General features: G+C 46.3%; 1 protein-coding gene across 3 annotated transcripts in view; it reads right to left on the bottom strand.

The window, feature by feature from the left end:
• Positions 1-17,686, bottom strand: part of SNX25 (sorting nexin 25) — a 150,001-nt gene that overhangs the window by 130,951 nt on the left and 1,364 nt on the right. Inside the window, exon 1 of one of the 3 annotated variants that reach the window (XM_050792585.1) lies at positions 12,680-13,334. The exons of 1 other annotated variant lie outside the window; for it this stretch is intronic. In XM_050792585.1, coding sequence (XP_050648542.1) covers positions 12,680-13,105 — 426 coding nt within the window. In that variant the 5' untranslated portion in view covers positions 13,106-13,334. Of the gene's footprint in view, positions 1-12,679; positions 13,335-17,686 lie in introns of those variants that run through there. One more of the 3 variants, XM_050792587.1, reaches the window with a different exon arrangement.

Consider the following 17,686-nt stretch of genomic DNA (forward strand, 5'->3'; position numbering starts at 1 on the left):
TACCACTTAACATCTTCCATATCCAAAGCATGATAATCTTTATTTTACAAATGCTATCACATTGTTCCAAAGAACCTTTGAAAGTATTTACTATATCCTTTTTTCAGATGGAGAGACTTCTCTCTTAAGCAAGCTGCCCACTGTCACAGTTATTAGGGGAGAGCCCAGATTCAAATCCAGACCAATGACAAACTCCAAATCCATTCTCTTCATGCCTATGCTTTACTGATTCCCAGTTATTCATTCTTTTAAATATGTATCACTTGCCTACTAAATCATCCGAGTAGGCCTTAAAGACACAGAGGGAAGTTTCTGCCTTCATATGGTGTTCAATAACTAATGAAGAGGAAACACCAGGAGCCATCCGAATGAGTATAAAATTACAACTGTGACAACTACCGTGAAGGAGGGGTATACGGCACTATATTCCTACCGTGAAGGAGGGGTATAGATCTACTGTGAAGGAGCGGTATACGGCACTATATTCCTACCGTGAAGGAGGGGTATAGATCTACTGTGAAGGAGCGGTATACGGCACTATATTCCTACCGTGAAGGAGGGGTATAGATCTACTGTGAAGGAGCAGTATACAGCACTATATTCCTACCGTGAAGGAGCGGTATACGGCACTATATTCCTACCGTGAAGGAGGGGTATATATCTACCATGAAGGAGCGGTTTATGGGCGCTATATACCTACCGTGAAGAAGGGGTATATGGCTCTATATACCTATCGTGAAGGAGGGGTATATGGCTCTATATAGCTACTGTGAAGGAGCGGTATACGGTACTATATACCTACCGTGAAGGAGGGGTATACGGCGCTATATTCCTACCATGAAGGAGCAGTATATGGGCGCTATATACCTATGGTGAAGGAGGGGTATACGGCGCTATATACCTACCCTGAAGGAGGGGTATACGACGCTATATTCCTACCGTGAAGGAGGGGTATACGGCGCTATATACCTACCGTGAAGGAGGGGTATACGGCGCTATATTCCTACCATGAAGGAGCAGTATATGGGCACTATATACCTATGGTGAAGGAGGGGTATATGGTGCTACATACCTACTGTGAAGGAGGAGTATATGGTGCTATATATATGGTGCTATATACCCACAGTGAAGGAGAGGTATTATGGCACTATAAGAAGATGTAAGTTGAAAGATAGGAAAAGCTTCCCTGCAAAACTGATGACTGAGGTCTAAAGGAAGAGAAGTTAACTAGGTACAGGGGGCAGCGGAGTGCTCAAGGCAGGGGAAACAATATATAAAGTCCCTACAGACAGAAAAAGCCGGGCCCTATGAGGACTGAGGGTGGAGCATGAGGAGTGACAGTAATTATGACTGGAGGTTAGGCTAGAGAGCTAGGAAGAACAATAAGTTACTGAAAGTTTTAAACAAACATGTTGCTAAAGAGGAATTTGATTAGGCTTGCATTTTTAAAAGAATCAATGGAAGGGGGAGCCAACATGGAGGCAGAGACCAATGGAAAGGTTGTTACAGTTATCTAGGTGGGACATGATGGTAGCTGAGACCAAGCAGGAAAGGCTGAAAGAAGTGGATGAATGCAAGATACTCAAGAGATAAGGGCAGGCACCCCTGTAATCCAACATTCTGAGAGGCCAAGGCAGGAGGATGGCTTGAGTCCAGGAGTTTGAGACCTGCGTGGGCAACACAGAGACCCCATCTCTAGAAAAAACTTTTTTAATTAGCGCGGGTCAGGCACAGTGGCTCACACCTTTAATCCTCGCACTTTGGGAGGCCAAAGCAGATGAATGGCTTGAGCTCAGGAGTTCAAGATCAGCCTGGGCAACATGGTGAAACCCGTCTCTACAAAAAATACAAAAACTAGTCAAGGGCGGTGGCACGCACGCTTAGACGTAGCTACTTGAAAGGCTGAAGTGGGAGGAAGCCAAGATCATGCCACTGCACTCCAGCCTGGGCAACAGAGCCAGATCCTGTCTCAGAAAAATAAAAATAAAAAAAATTAGCTGGGTGTGGTGGCACCCACCTGTAGTCCCAGCTATTGTGGGGGTGAGGCATGGAGGATAACAAGAGCCCAGGAGGCCGATGCTGTAGTGCGCCATGACTGTGCCACTGCACTCCAGCCTGGGCAACAGAGTGACACCCTGTCTCAAAAATAAATAAATGAATAAAAAAATAAAATTAACAAAAGAGGTAAAAGGACAGGACTTGATGGAGTGCCTATGGGGTATGAGGAGAAGGAGATGTCAAGAAGGACTCAGTTAAGCCGGGCGCGGTGGCTCACACCTGTAATCCCAGCACTTTGGGAGACTGAGGCGGGTAGATCACGAGGTCAGGAGATCGAGACCATCCTGGGTAACATGGTGAAACCCCGTCTCTACTAAAAATATAAAAATTTAGCCAGGCGTGGTGGTGGGCGCCTGTAATCCCAGCTACTCGGGAGGCTGAGGCAGGAGAATTGCTTGAACCTGGCAGGCAGAAGTTGCAGTGAGCCGAGATCGCGCCACTGCACTCCAGCCTAGGCGACAGAACGAGACTCCGTCTCAAAAAAAAAAAAGGACTCAGTTGTGGGACCTGACTTTCGGAGGTGCTATTCACTGACACAGGAACAAGAGGAACAGAGACAGACATTGGTCATAAGATGTCATGGACTCAAGCTTCAGGTACCACTGGGACTGCCAGGTGGAAATGTCAAGTTAAGCAGTTGAATAAATAAGTCTGAGGCCCAAAACTAGATCTGAAACTCAGGAATAAATCTCTTAAGTCCTCAATGTCGACAGGGATGATCATTGTAGGAGGCCAAAGTTGAGACGGCCCTAAACTAAGAGAATAAAGAATGAGACCTCAAGAATGACCCAAATGCAAATCTGGGAAACATCCAACTTTCTGAGCTATCTAGGGGTTGCAATTTCAGAAAAAAAGAAAGATTCAGTGAAATGGGAAAAAAATCAGGAAAAAAAAAAAAGAGATTAACAACTCTGCTTCAGGAAAAACACATGGAAATTTCTGGAACAGTTGAGATGTAGATTTCATGTATAACAAATTGGCAGCCTGCAAGCAGCCCTCAGGTATGTATTTTCATGAGTTGATTTACATAAGAGGAAGAGGCCTTGTGGGAGGTGGCTTATGTGTAGGGACTCAGGGTTGGGGACTAGAGAAGGCCCTGGCTTGATCCCAGCAGTCAGTCTGAGCCAGATGGAGAGAAGCCACAAGAAAAAAGAAGATGCTGTCTTCACAGGAGATGCAAGGAGGGGCATAAGTTCCTTAGCTTCCGTAAGAAGAAAACATTTTTTCTTCTTTTTTTTTTTTTTTTAAGACAGAGTCTCGCTCTGTAGGCCCAGGCGGGAGTGCAGTGGCACGATCTTGGCTCACTGCAACCTCCACCTCCAGGGTTCAAGTGATTCTCCTGCCTCAGCCTCCTGAGTAGCTGGTACTACAGGCACGTGCTTACCACGCCGGCTAATTTTTTGTAGTTTTAGTAGAGACAGGGTTTCACCGTGTTAGCCAGGATGGTCCTAATCTTCTGACCTTGTGATCTGCCCACCTCGGCCTCCCAAAGTGCTGGGATTACAGGTGTGAGCCACCATGCCTGGCCCAAAAACATTTTTTAAAAACAAGCCATGGCCGGGCGCGGTGGCTCAAGCCTGTAATCCCAGCACTTTGGGAGGCCGAGACGGGCGGATCACGAGGTCAGGAGATCGAGACCATCCTGGCTAACACGGTGAAACCCCGTCTCTACTAAAAATATACAAAAAAAAAAAAACTAGCCGGGCGAGGTGGCGGGTGCCTGTAGTCCCAGCTACTCGGGAGGCTGAGGCAGGAGAATGGCGTGAACCCGGGAGGCGGAGCTTGCAGTGAGCTGAGATCCGGCCACTGCACTCCAGCCTGGGCGGCAGAGCAAGACTCCGTCTCAAAAAAAATAAATAAATAAAAATAAAAATAAAAACAAGCCTGAGTGAGAGAAACAGGGCTAACCTCCCAGCTTCTATAAAGCATACATGGGGCCTTGGCTTAGATAAACCCCGAAGGACAGACCAAGCCCCTCCAGACAGCAGCTCTGGAGGACTGAGACAGTAGCACCCTGGCAGGGAACATCTTTCTCACAGACTGGCAGTGGCGCCATAGCACAGGGACCTCTCTCCAGTGCTTTGCAGGCAACAAGAATGGAAGAATGGAAGTTGAAATTATCCCCAAATACATGGGACACTGTCTGTGGCTCCCGGAAACGCTGATGGGGTGGTAGAGCAAGGACGTAGGAGTACTGCAAGAGGATGAGGTTCTGTATGCGATCAGAACCTCATTAAAAAAACTTTAAAATTAGTTTAATTTATGTAAACTCACCCATATATACAGGTGGGTGAGAACTACAGAAATTCAGGTTACTTTAGAAATGAGTATTTGTAAAATACTTATCTAATTTTCCAAGAGATATATTCCACACTAAAATAGAAAGCCTATTGAATAGATCCTAGAAGCCTAATAAACAAGTTTATGTGTCTTATCCTAAAGATGCACAATCCCTTGCTCCCCTCTTGGCTTCAGAAGCATTTTACTTAGAGTTAAACCATATTCATTTTTCTTTATATCCAGCTTGTGGCTACTCATACCTAGAAACCCTGGGCTGACAAACAGCAGGACTGGCAAGTGCTTAGAGTAGCTGCTGAGTGCTGGCTAGCTGCAGGGGCAAAGCAGGCATACCTCACACACCTAGCTGCCTTCTCCCAAAGCAGCAGCTGGGCTGAGAGGCCCACCAACATACATACAAACCTGCTGGGATTTCTGGAAAGTTCCACCATACTTACAAAAACTACAGAAGCAGGCCAGGAGTGGTGGCTCATGCCTGTAATCCCAGCACTTTCTGTGGCCGAGGGGCACGGATTGCCTGAGGTCAGGAGTTCGAGACCAGACTGGCCAACATGGCAAAACCCTGCCTCTACTAAAACTACAAAAATTAGCCGGGCGTGATGGCGGGCGCCTGTAGTGTCAGCTATTTGGGAGGCTGAAGCAGGAGAATCACTTGAACCCGGGAGGCGGAGGTTGCAGTGAGCCAAGAATGCGCCACTGCACTCCAGCGTGGGTGATAGAGCCAGACTCCGTCTCAAAACACTATAGAAGCACACACTCCTAGACTAAAGCAGGGTGTGACTTAGACCTAAATCCTCAGGCTATTTAGAAGAGCCCCTGTGAAGGGCTGCCTACCTACCTGTCATCCCCATTCAACCAAACAACCTAGGTGGGATAGGTGACCTACAGCTGTGAAGGATAAAAATACAGGTTCTGAGTTTGCAATTTTTTCTTTCAAAAGTACAGCTGCAATGTTAAAAATGCTGGCAAGGTGGTATGCAATTGTTTCAATACTAACAGCCTTCCACAGACACTGTTCATTTTCTGTGTCCTGAACCCTTGGCACCAAACTTGCTGCGTCACCTTTCTAGCACAACCATGTGTACCATTCTGACTATAAAGAATTCTACATTTTAAGGAATCTAGGGCACTTCCCATCCCCAAAATGATATGGTTGGGAAACGAAGCCTAAGATATTTTTAGGGAGGCAACAGTCAATTACCATGACCAATGTGACAGTGTGCTTCAAAAACAAAAGCAGCTTAAGACTCAGGTGTGCGAAATAAATCCCCTGGGAACGGCCAGAACTAAGAAGGCTCCAAGTAGAATATTCAACTTGGGAGACGTTCCTAGGATACATCTGCTGTTATATACTGTGGGATCCTTTGGTTTGGGGTTGAATTTATTGTTTAAAAGAAATGTTAGGGCCCTCCTGAGAATATTCTTGAACCTATCTGTAATGATAACTAATGAAAATCGTATCAAAGTCTCACTCACTCCTGAAGGTACTGCCTGTTGTCTCCGTTCACAAAAACACAGCTTCATTAACGCTCACTTTTCATCATTGCAGCTACACAGTATTTCTCTCTCTCTCTCTTTTTTTTTTTTTCAAGACAGAGTCTCACTCTATCACCCAGGCTGGAGTGCAGTGGCGTGATCTTGGCTCACTGCAACCTCCATCTCCCGGGTTTGAACAATTCTCCTGCCTTGGCCTCCCAAAGTGCTGGGATTACAGGCATAAGCCACCGCACTCGGCCCAGTATTTCTCCTTTTAAGTCCATCCCAATCACATATCCATTCAATGTTTCAAAGCACAGCTCTGATGCTATCACTCCTGGGCTCAGAAAATGCCAACAGTCACCACGCCTGAAGACTAAAATTCAGTTCTATTCCCCGGCATCTCCACGGCCTGGCCAACACTACCTTTCCAATCCTAGCTCCTGTGAGTCATCTCACATACTCACTGGTAACTCAAATCACAAGTGGTACATGTACTCTGGACCCATTTTGTTGTTTTTTAAAAATTAGAAGAACACATATTGCTTCCTTTAGACGATTTTGCTAAATTCAAATACAAACGTGTTGGCCGGGGGAGGTGGCTCACGCCTGTAATCCCAGCACTTTGAGAGGCTGAGGCGGGTGGATCACCTGAAGTCAGGAGTTCAAGACCAGCCTGGCTAACATGGTGAAACCCCATCTCTACTAAAAATTATAAAAATTAGCCGGGTGTGGTGGCGGGTACCTATAATCCCAGCGACTCCGGAGGCTGACGCAGGAGAATCGCTTGAACCCAGGAGGCAGAAGTTGCAGTGAGCCAAGACCGTGACACTGCACTCCAGTCTGGGCAACAAGAGCGACACTCCATCTCAAAAAAACAAACAGCAAACAAACAAATACACATTTTTGTCATTTCCTAGGTACACTTGATTAGCACTGTTTTCTGTCCCAGGCCTAATTATGTATTGTACCTTCACACTTTGAAGTTATCACTATTCATCTACAACTTCATCTTATGCTGACTAATCTTAATAGTTCCATCATGACAGATGATACAGAAAACAATTTTCCTTTATGTGTAATCACTGTTCACATACCAAGATTATATGTATCAAAAACTTCTCCTTTTGAATACATGTGTGTATGTGCCTAGATGTGTGTCAAATATATCTGGAATAAACACAAACTATTAATAGTGGCTGCCTAGAGGGAAGATGTTTTTTCACTGTATAACTTTCTGCATGCTTTTTTAAAATCATATGATTGTGCAACCTATGGAAAAAATTAAATTAAAAAAGAATGAATTTAAGTCAGGCGAGGTGACTCACACCTGTAATCCCAGCACTTTGGGAGGCCAAGATCGGTGGATCACTTGAGCTCAGAAGTTTGAGACCAGCCTGGGCAACATAGCGAAACCCCATCTCTACCGAAAATACAAAAATTAGCTGGGTGTGGTGGTGCACACCTGTGGTCCCAGCTACTCAGGAAGCTCAGGCAGGAGGTGGGAGGATGGCTTGAGCTGGGGAGGAGGAGATCGCACTGAGCCAAGATGGCACCACTGCCCTCCAATCTGGGCGAAAGAGCCAGATCTTGTATGAATTTAAATGAAAAATATTTAATTTAAATGAAAATGAAAATTTTTCATTTTTAATTTAAATGAAATTTAATGAAATGCAATTTAATGAAATGAAATGAATTTAAATGAAAAAAATGAATTTAATGTAAAACAACGCTTATACCACAGAGAGGATTTAAAGTTTTCAAAAAGCCACCTTCCTCAAAAGTATTTTTCTCAGTGGCCGCCATGACTTAAATTCCCCAGTTAAAATACAAAAGAATATTCTGAAGACAGTAAATATATTACATGCCATTATCCATAATCAAATGACTGAGGATTAGTTTATCACATTAGCACAAGAAAGGAAAGAGTCACAAAGAGGCTGTATGTAGTCTCCCTAATTCCCGTTTCTTTTCCTTTTCCCCTCGAGTAACTAAATGAGTTTGTTTTACTCAAAGAACATTTCTATTAGTAAAAGAACTCATTTAGGAATCCTAGTCGTCTGACCCAAGCGAACTGGAGCAGTAGATTGCTGTGTGAATGTGTTTACTGTCTGTCTCTACAAACATCTGGTCTCCCACCCAGGCCTCCCTGTGGGTTGAATCTACTGGGCTGGAGAGGGCAGGGAAGGGAGTACTCTTGTGCATCTTGGAATCCTCCCCAACACCCAAAACAGTGCCATGTGCTTACAGAAAGCATTATTCCAGTTCTTAATGCCACCTATTGCAAAGCTCTGACCCTTCTCTAGGAAACTGTGGTTGAAATTTCAGACCTAAAAATGTCAGTTGGATACTTAAAATTGTTCTTCTAAAAATCCATCTATTGAGCACACACTTTGTGTCTGACACTGGCACTCAGCAACTAACTAGACAACAAAATTACCTCACAAGGTCAGAATATGAGGTAGGTGGCAGACATTCAGTAAATGCTTATTAATCCGATTTGATGAACTTGTTAAACTACTTTCTGGCTAAACTTTTAAGTCTTTCATTAATGCTTTCTTCACATGGCAGTGGCCTTTAGTTTCCAATATTCTACTGAGCACTCAACTTTTTATTTTTATTTTTTTAAGGTACAAGGTCTCACTCTATATGGCGGTGTGATCATGGCTCACTGCAGCCTCAAACTCCTGGGCTCAAGCGATCCTCCCGCCTCAGCCTCCCAAGTAGCTGGGGACTGCAGATGTGCACCACCACTCCCAGCTAATTTTTTTTCTTTGTCATTTTTTTTGGTAGAGATGGAGTTTTTCTGTGTTGACCAGGCTGATCTCCAACCCCTGGCATCAAACATTCCTCCCATTTTGGTCTCCTAAGGCACTGGGATTAAAAGTGTGTGTCACCACACCCAGCACACCCAACTTCTGTGGACTTCTTGTATCAGCCCTCCAATCCTCATTAGCAACTGCTTATTTATTTTTGAACTCAGGGGACATAAAGAAAGAAGTCTCTAAGGGCTGAGCATGTTGGCAGGCAGATGAACTTGCCCTACAGGGAGAGTCTGCTAAAGGGGAGGTAACAGGCTATATTTGCATTTCTAAAGGGGAAGTGGGGAACTGGGGGGAAAAGAAGAGAGAGAAAAATAATTAAACCATCTCTTAGGAAAGTGGGGGTACTCGGTTAAACTATGGTCAGGTCACTGCACTGCAGCCTGAGCAATAGAGCGAGACCTTGTCTTTAAAAAAAAAAAAAGATCTAATAAACCACAGAGTAAAACAGAAAAATCTGCATTAGACTACACCACAGAAAAACTGACAGTTTCTCTATTTTACCTTCCTACCATCAAAACCTAAGAAATGGTGTCCTCTTTTCCATTATGAGAAGATACACTTCGAACTGCTGATCTTGTGATGATAACAAGTTTTTCTGAACTATGGATTCATTCTTGCCCTATTTCTCTTGCTGTTGTTTTGGCTGGATCAAGTGCTGAGGTCAAGTAACTGTGGCTAGTAAACATGAGGTTCAGACCCAGGTGAGTTAACTGGCCTGGCAGAAAATCAAACAACCTTGGACACGGGACACGATACTGCGACAACCCACACAACAAAGCTGGACTCACAACTGTCAACACCAAGAGCAGGCTGGCCCTAGAGCATCACAGTTCCACGCTGCTCACCTGTAACAAAAGTCCAAGTTTTTCTAAACTGGGGTCCAGATATCATCTGTCAAGACTTTAGCATCAACCTTCTTGACCTTCATAAAAGCTTCTGTGCTATCTGAAGGTACCACGGAAGTCTGGGATGAAATTTCTGAGATGAAAATTATTTTTAGAACTTTAATCGACAGATTCTCATCCAAGTAAATCAAAATCCATGCACATAGGAGATGCTCAATAGATACAAGATCAACTGGAAGGGAAAAGCACTAAGTTAGTGACCACAAATGGACGTAACTTTCGTCATCATCATCAGCGAACGCTTCTTGAGCTCCTACTAGGTATAAGCGATAACAAAAGGTGTCAATCACAGGTCCTAACCACAGGCAGTTTACAATGGATAACTATTACCCTATGAAGCATACAGAAGCATTTGAAAACCTCTAGACATAAAATCACCTTTCCCTTTTCAGTGAGGCTTCCCTAGTTACCTATGTTTAACAGTGTATGCATTTTTTTCCTCTGCCAAAAGAAGTCAAGAAGAAAAAACAAGGGAAGGAAGGGATACATAGCTAGAAGGACTGATCCCAGTGTCTGACATGTATAGCTCACACTAGGAGAACTCAAAATATGTAAGAATAAATGAGGATTCTCTTCTTCACGCTGAATCCAAATTTGTACAGTAGTCACCGTTATTCTAAGGAGCTCCATTTGGTTCATTGCTAAACAGCCTCCCCCTCCACATATGTTAGCTGACCTGTGTGGTCCAGCTCGCACAGCACTGACTGTAGATATTTTATACTACACCACATGCTTCTGCTTCCCACTCTTCCATTCATAAAGAAGAGAACATTTAAAAAGCACACATAGCCAGGCACGGTGGCTCATGCCTATAATTCTAGCCCTTTGGGAGGCTGAGGCAGGAGGATCACTTGAGGACCCTGTCTCTACAAAAAATTAGCCGGGCATGGTGGCTTGTGCAACAGAGCAGACCCTGTCTCAAAGCAAAAAAAAAAAAAAAAAAAAAAAAAAGCACACAAATTACACAAATTATTGGAAATACAGCACTAGAGGCTTGAGTAAACAGTACCAGTACTACAAAGAAAATAGAATTTCATGTGAATGACATGTATTTCAGTTCTAAGCAATACATAACTTACAATGTAATTTCCTAATGCACTTAAAATTTTCTTTTTTAAAGAGACAGGGTTAGGCCAGGCACAGTGGCTACTGCCTGTAATCCTAACACTTTTGGAGGCTGAGGAGGGAGAATCATTTGAGCTCAGGAGTTCAAGACCAGCCTAGGCAACATGGTGAACCTGTGCCTGGCCCCTAACGCACTTAATTTCTTATTTAAGGCTATTTTAGGAATTCAAGGACAAAAATAATTACCAATATTCCTTTTCCTTATATTATACTTCACCTCTTGTATTACCTGAAATCTTCGGGTAGTGTTCATGAGAGATTTATACATGCTGCTTCATTTTCTCTGTCACCTTTAAAATACTATTTTCTCCAACTCCTCTACTAAACAATCTTTCTAGATGATAATCCACGTTTTACCTACCCAGAGGTGCCAGTGAGCTGGCAAATCTGGGGGAATGCATTTTCCAGGAAACAGATTGCTAACCCACAACAGGAGGCTTTCAATGCCCTGGGAGATGGACTGTAATACCAGGACTTTTATCTTGACCTAACCCTCTAAACTTCTTCCCCCCCCTGCTAGTCCCTCTTGTCTCTTAACTCTTAATCACTGTTTCAGAAGCATTTATCACTATCCCACAGTATTTATTTGCTGCCTGCTCCCCCATAAGATCTCCAGAGAGCAGGATATTTACGTGTCTTGTTGATTCAACCTCAGCTTCCAAAACAGTACCTGGCTCACACAAGAAGCTCAATAAATATTTACTGAATCAATTATAACATCTTACAATACCCAAGAATTAAGTCATATTTTATTGATCAACAAATCAACTAGTAAAATCTTACTTGTCATTGCAGAAAAAAAAGCGAGAGGAGAGACACATCTGCTCCCCAACTCCTGCTAAATGAGATATGAAAAACGGATGGCTAAGTGGAAATTTTGTAAGAGAAACAAACGTTACTAATTTTTGAGACCACTTCTAAAATGAGGAGATGCCTGTTCCTTAATATACTGCCTTGTTTATCAGCTTCTGAGTGAAATGTCTGTTACCTACTACAGCCTTCCGCCATTATCTCAGTGCTGCAATCTGAACTAACACACTGAGAGTAGTTTGGTGAAGTGTGATGCTTTCTTTTAAAATAAAGGAGTGAGCAGGTCATGTGATAAGCAAATACAAACCCTGGGGACAATGATCATTAACAAATATTCTTATGAAGTTGAGCCACTGCCATTTCTCTTACCCCAAAGCGCTTGGGCATTTTCAGTGGAATGATGGTATCACTCTGTCGAGCAGTGAATTTTTAAGCTGGGATAGAATAAAGTTCCCTTTAAAGGCTTATGAGAAGGAATGTGAAAGAAAGATAGGGCAGTGGGTTTGGCAACTGAGGATGAGAAGCGCTCATTTAAAATGCTGTGCTTTCCTACATTCCCTAGCCCCAGCCCTAATGTCCCACAGCACGCTGAGGATGGCTTTCTTTTCGGTGCAAACCAGTGATTTCTGGCATCCTCCTTCCAAATCACAGAAGCCGGCGGGGACTGCACTACTCCAATACTTATCAGCATGGTGGAAGGCAGGATGGGGTGGTGGGAAGCGTACGCGGGCTTGAGGGGTGAGGTGCGGGGCCAGTGACCGAAGCAACTTTCCTCATCAGCAAACGGTCATAAAGTTGCCTCCCACCGAGAACGGCCAGAAGAACCAAGTGGATGGCCAGGACCGCGCGCAGAGCCTGCGCGGAGCGAACGCCGTGATTGCCTTCTTACCCTCCCACGGCAAGCGACGCCGAAGGTCCGGGGAGACCGTCAGGGCTGTGACTGAGGATGGTTGTCGAGTGACCACAGAGCCTAGTAAATAACGCGTATCTCCTCCAGCACCGCGGAGCGCGAGCCCGGAGCCCGCCGCACGCGGGGTGCCGGGGCCGCAGCCCAGCCCCACGGCTCCGGGCTTCCCGCTTCGAGAAGGGCACGCCGCGGCCCCCCGGGGCTCGGGGCGCGGGCGCTGGCACCGGAAGCGGGAAGGGCCGGCGGAGCCAGGTGGCCAGGAGTCCGGTACTTACCCACGGCGGGCGGCGGGCGGCTGAGGTCGCGGCCAGCCGGCTCCAGGCGGCGGCGAAGTCGGGCGGCGGGGCGCGCGGGCTCCGGCAGACTAGGGCGAACAGGGTCCCCAGCAGGAAGGCGGCCGCAGCGCAGCTCAGGTACAGGCTGAGCCTGAGCAGGACGGAGCTCAGCCCCGCGGCCCCTGCAGCCTCCCCGCCGCCGGGCCCCAGGAAGGAGAGGGCCACGGCGGCGAGTGCGGCCACCGCCACGGGCCCCCACCAGCTCCGGCCGCCCGGGCCCCCCGGCGCCGCCGCTGCTGCCTCCGCGTCCCCCGGGGACTCCGGCCGCCGCTCGTGCCTGAAGCCCGGGGCAGGACGGCCGCCGGCGCCTGCGGCCCGCGCGGGGCTGAGGCCAGCGCCGCCACTGTCGGTCGCATCGGGGTGCATGCTGCTTCCTGGGCCGCTAAGGACAGGCACATCTCCTGCCCCGCGGTCCCCCGCCGGCGCTCCGGAGGCAGGGGGAGCCCGCGCTCATGCCTCGCCCGCGGTCCACCGAGGGAGCGGCCCGCGCAGACGCCGCCGGGCCCCTCTCGGCGACCCCTCAGCGCCGCTACCAGGCGCTGGGCCCGTAGCTGCCGGGCCGGGCGCAGCCAGGGAGCCCCACCGTGTTGTGACTGAAGCCTGGCCAGCCTGACGCGGGCGGGGCGGGGCCGCCCTGAAGTGCGTGTCGGGCGGGGCCCGGAGCCACCGCGGCAGCTGAGTGACAGCCAGGAGGCGCCCACCCACAGCGCGGGGGCGGGGTCCGGGACGGGGCCCCACGGGGAGGGGGCGCGACCCAGCGCGGCGCACACCGCTCTTTCGCACGCTCCCCTCCGCCTCCACAGGATGCCGTCTGTTCGTGGAAAATTTTGCTGCAGGTGTCAGCGGCGCTGGTAATTCCCCAGCTCAGGTGATCCCGTAATTCTCCCTCTCCGCTCATCACCGGCAGTAACCTCTTCTCTTTGCTTGCAGCCTGCAACATTTCCGCCTGGTCTTCACTCGCTATTTAAATAGGCAGCTGTTCCCAAGCCTGCCTGTCACAGTTTCTAAAGACCTTCCCTTTCCCACCCTGCCGCCTTAAGCAAGGCATCAGACACGTGCGGTGGAGTAAGTGAAGCCTGCAATTCCTAGCTATGGAAAGGTCCACAGAAGTCAGCTGGTGTAACAGGGTGCAGGCAGCTGCCCATCATCACTTTGGTTCCAATTCTGTTTCTTTTTTCCCCCCAACTATTCAGCACAAATGCTATCAGCCACGCAAAAGAACGTGGTCCAAATAATTTTTAGAGTATATATTTGCCTTTTCTTCCGTCATAGTCCCAGCCAGTAATATACAGGTAACGCTTGCTAATTAGATGCCAATATGCTACTTAAACACTGGCAATTACTGCTAAGACTAATAAAGTAGCAGATGTAGCTTTTACTTTTAGTATTAATTGGTATTCATGGGCATTTCATTCTTTCTTTTTTCTTTTCTTTTTTTGAGACGGAGTCTCTGTTGCCCAGGCTGGAGTGCAGTGGGGCGATCTCTGCTCACTACAATCTCCACCTCCCGGGTTCAAGTCATTCTCCTGGCTCAGCCTCCCGAGTAGCTGGGACTACAGGCGTCCACCACCACACCCAGCTAATTTTTGTATTTTCAGTAGAGACAGGGTTTCACCATGTTGGCCAGGATGGTCTCGATCTCCTGACCTCGTGATCCGCCCGCGTCAGCCTCCGAAAGTGCTGGGATTACAAGCATAAGCCACAGCGCCCGGCCTCACTTCATTCTTTCTTAAACCTTCTAAGTCAGAAATGAAGAGTGCCTCATGCTAGATGTGACTTTGCCATGCCAAGGTGATGATCAAAAGAAGTTACCAGCTTCCTTTACTCCTCCTTTTTTAAGAAAATAGGGGCAGGCGCGGTGGCTCACGCCTGTAATCCCAGCACTTTAGGAGGCTGAGGCGGGCAGATCACGAGGTTAGGAGTTCAAGACTACCGGGCCAACATAGTGAAACTTGAACCTGGGAGGTGGAGGTTGCAGTGAGCTGACATCGTGCCATTGCACTCCAGCTTGGGCAACAGAGTGAGACTTCGTCTCAAAAAAGTAAAATAAAATAAATAAAGCAGTATAATTAATTTTGAAGAAGCCCTTTTGCCTCTAAAATAGTTAATTTTCAGCCAACTGGAGCCCCTCAAAGTGTACCCTACAAACCCAAATTATTCAAATAAAGCATAGCGGCTTGTTATCACCAACAACCAAATCTATGTTTTTTGATCATTTACATGCCGAGGACTGTATTCTGAAGGCTTTATGATAAATTTAAATTAATTTTTCAATTTTAGCGCTAGCTCATCATAATAGTAACTAACAGCACTTACTGTGTGCCAGATACTATTCTAAGGACCAAACATACTTCATTTAATCTTCATAACAACCCCAACGGATATCTCCATCTACACAGCGGGGAACTGAAGCACAGGAGGTAAGATAACATGCTCAACATCACAAAGCTAATAAATAACAGAACTAGGATTTAGTTGTTACTCCATGTGGTCTAGCTTCAGAGCTTGTGCATTGAATCACTATGCCATGATGCTTCCTAAGAATTCTGTGAGTTAGTCATCTCATATTACAGAAAAAAAAAAAAAAGTTAAATTATTGATCCTGATCTGTATTCTATGCTTAAAAGTGGATAGTTTTGGGCCTGGCATGGTGGCTCACGCCTGTAATCCCAGCACTTTGGGAGGCCGAGGTGGCTGGATTACCTGAGGTCAGGAGTTTGAGACCAGCCTGATCAACATGGCAAAACCCCGTCTGTACTAAAAATACAAAAATTAGCCATGCGTGATGGCGTGCGCCTGTAATCCCAGCTACTTAGGAGGCTGAGGCAGGAGAATCACTTGAACCTGAGATACAAGTTGCAGTAAGCCCAGATGGCGCCAGCACGTCAGCCTGGGGAAGAGAGCAGGACACTGTCTCCAAAAAAAAAAAAAAGTGGATAGTTTTGTAGCTTTGTGAGAATAGCAGCAACTTAGCCTCCTAACAAATGCTAAGTGATTATAACTTGAACCAACTGGTCTGAAACTTATTGACAGGCCAGGCCTGTAACTCTTAAGACCCTGATCTTTCCAATACACCCACATATGTTATACCCAGGAGTAATGCAGATATGAATAAATGTAAGCCTGGGGTCAGAAAACTTCCTCACAGCACATTTGTATATATTTTTTGGAGAAATGTATTGCGGTTAAATCAGCATTGACACTTTGACATTTGTTTAACAAATGGTAGTCCAGCCTCCACCCTGTGTGGTTTGAGGAACATTGAGAAGTGAGGTAAGATAAGTGTGACAATGGTTAATTTTAGGTGTCAACTTGACTGGATTGGGATTACCTGGAAAACTAACAAAGGATTATTTCTGGGTGTGTCTATGAGGGTGTTTCCAAGAAGATTGCCCCTGGGTTAGTGGACTGAGTGGGGAAGATCCACCCTTGATGTGGGCAACCATCCAATCAGCTGTGGCCCAGAAAGAACAAAAAGGTGGTTTCCTCTGTGCCCTGGAGCTGGGATACAATCTTCTCCCATCCCTGGACAGCAGAACTCCAGGCTTTCTGGCGTTGAGACTCCAGGTTACACTAGCAGCCTCCTGTGTTCTCAGGCCTACCGCCTCAGAGTTATGCCATCTGATTCCCTGGTTCTGAGGCCTTCAGAGTTGAACTGAGCCATACTACCAGCTTTTCCAGGCTCTCCAGCTGGCGAAGGGTGTATGTATAATCAGAGTTCTCAGCCTCCATAATCACGTAAGCCAATTTCTCCAATACATTCCTTCTCATATATCTATCTATATCCTTTTGGTTCTGTCTCTCTGGAGAACATTAATACATCTTCCTTTTTTTTTTTTTTTGAGACAGAGTTTCGCTCTCGTCGCTGGAATGCAATGGTGTGATCTTGGCTCACCGCAACCTCCGCCTCCCGGGTTCAAGAGGAGCTCCTACTTCAACCTCCCAAGTAGCTGGTATTACAGGCATGCACCACCATGCCTGGCTAATTTTTTGTATTTTTAGTAGAGATGGGGTTTCTGCATGTTGGTCAAACTGGTCTCAATCCCCCAACCTCAGGTGATCTGTCCACCTCGGCCTCCCAAAGTGCTGGGATTACAGGAGAGAGCCACCACGCCCGGCATACATCTCATTCTATCTGTCCTGCAGCACATCTTAATGTTGTAACGTGGACCGGAGGCACACAGTTCATGGGCTGAATAATATTCCATTTTATGTATCTACTACATTCTCCTTCATCTGTCTGTTGATGAACAAACACTTGAGTTTTTTTGCCACCTTTTGGCTATACTGCTATGAACATGGGTGCAGAAGTATCTGTTTGAGACCCTGCTTTCACTTATTTTTAGTATATGTCCAGAAAGAAATTGCTGGGTCATATAATTCTATGTTCAAGTTTTTTAGAACATGCCATACCATTTTCCACAGTGGCTGAGTATTCTACATTCCCACAAGCATGCATAAGGGTTTCAATCTTTCCACATTCTTGCCAATCCTTATTTTCTGGTTTTTTGTTTGTTTTTTTTTTTTTTTGACTAAAGCCATCCTGGTGGCTGTGACCTGGTATCTCATTGTGTTTTTGACTTGCATTTCCCTAATTAATGGTGTTGAGTATCTTTCAATGTGCTTATTGGCCATTGGTATATTTTCTTTGGAGAAATGTCTACTCAAGTCCTTTGTAAGATAAACTTTTGATCACAGTTTGTTTATTTATTTAGAGAGGGGCTCGCTCTGTTGCCCAGGCTGGAGTGCAATGGTGCGATCTCAGCTCACTGCAACCTCTGCCTCCCGGGTTCAAGTGATTCTTGTGTGTCAGCCTCCCGAGTAGCTGGGATTACAGATGTGCACCACCACACCTGGCTAATTTTTGTATTTTTAGTAGAGACAGGGTTTCACCATGTTGGCCAGGCTGGTCTGGAATTCCTGACCTCAGGTGATCTGCCCACCTTG

This window comes from Macaca thibetana, chromosome 5 (genome assembly GCF_024542745.1).
Source record: "Macaca thibetana thibetana isolate TM-01 chromosome 5, ASM2454274v1, whole genome shotgun sequence".
Lineage (NCBI taxonomy): Eukaryota > Metazoa > Chordata > Mammalia > Primates > Cercopithecidae > Macaca > Macaca thibetana.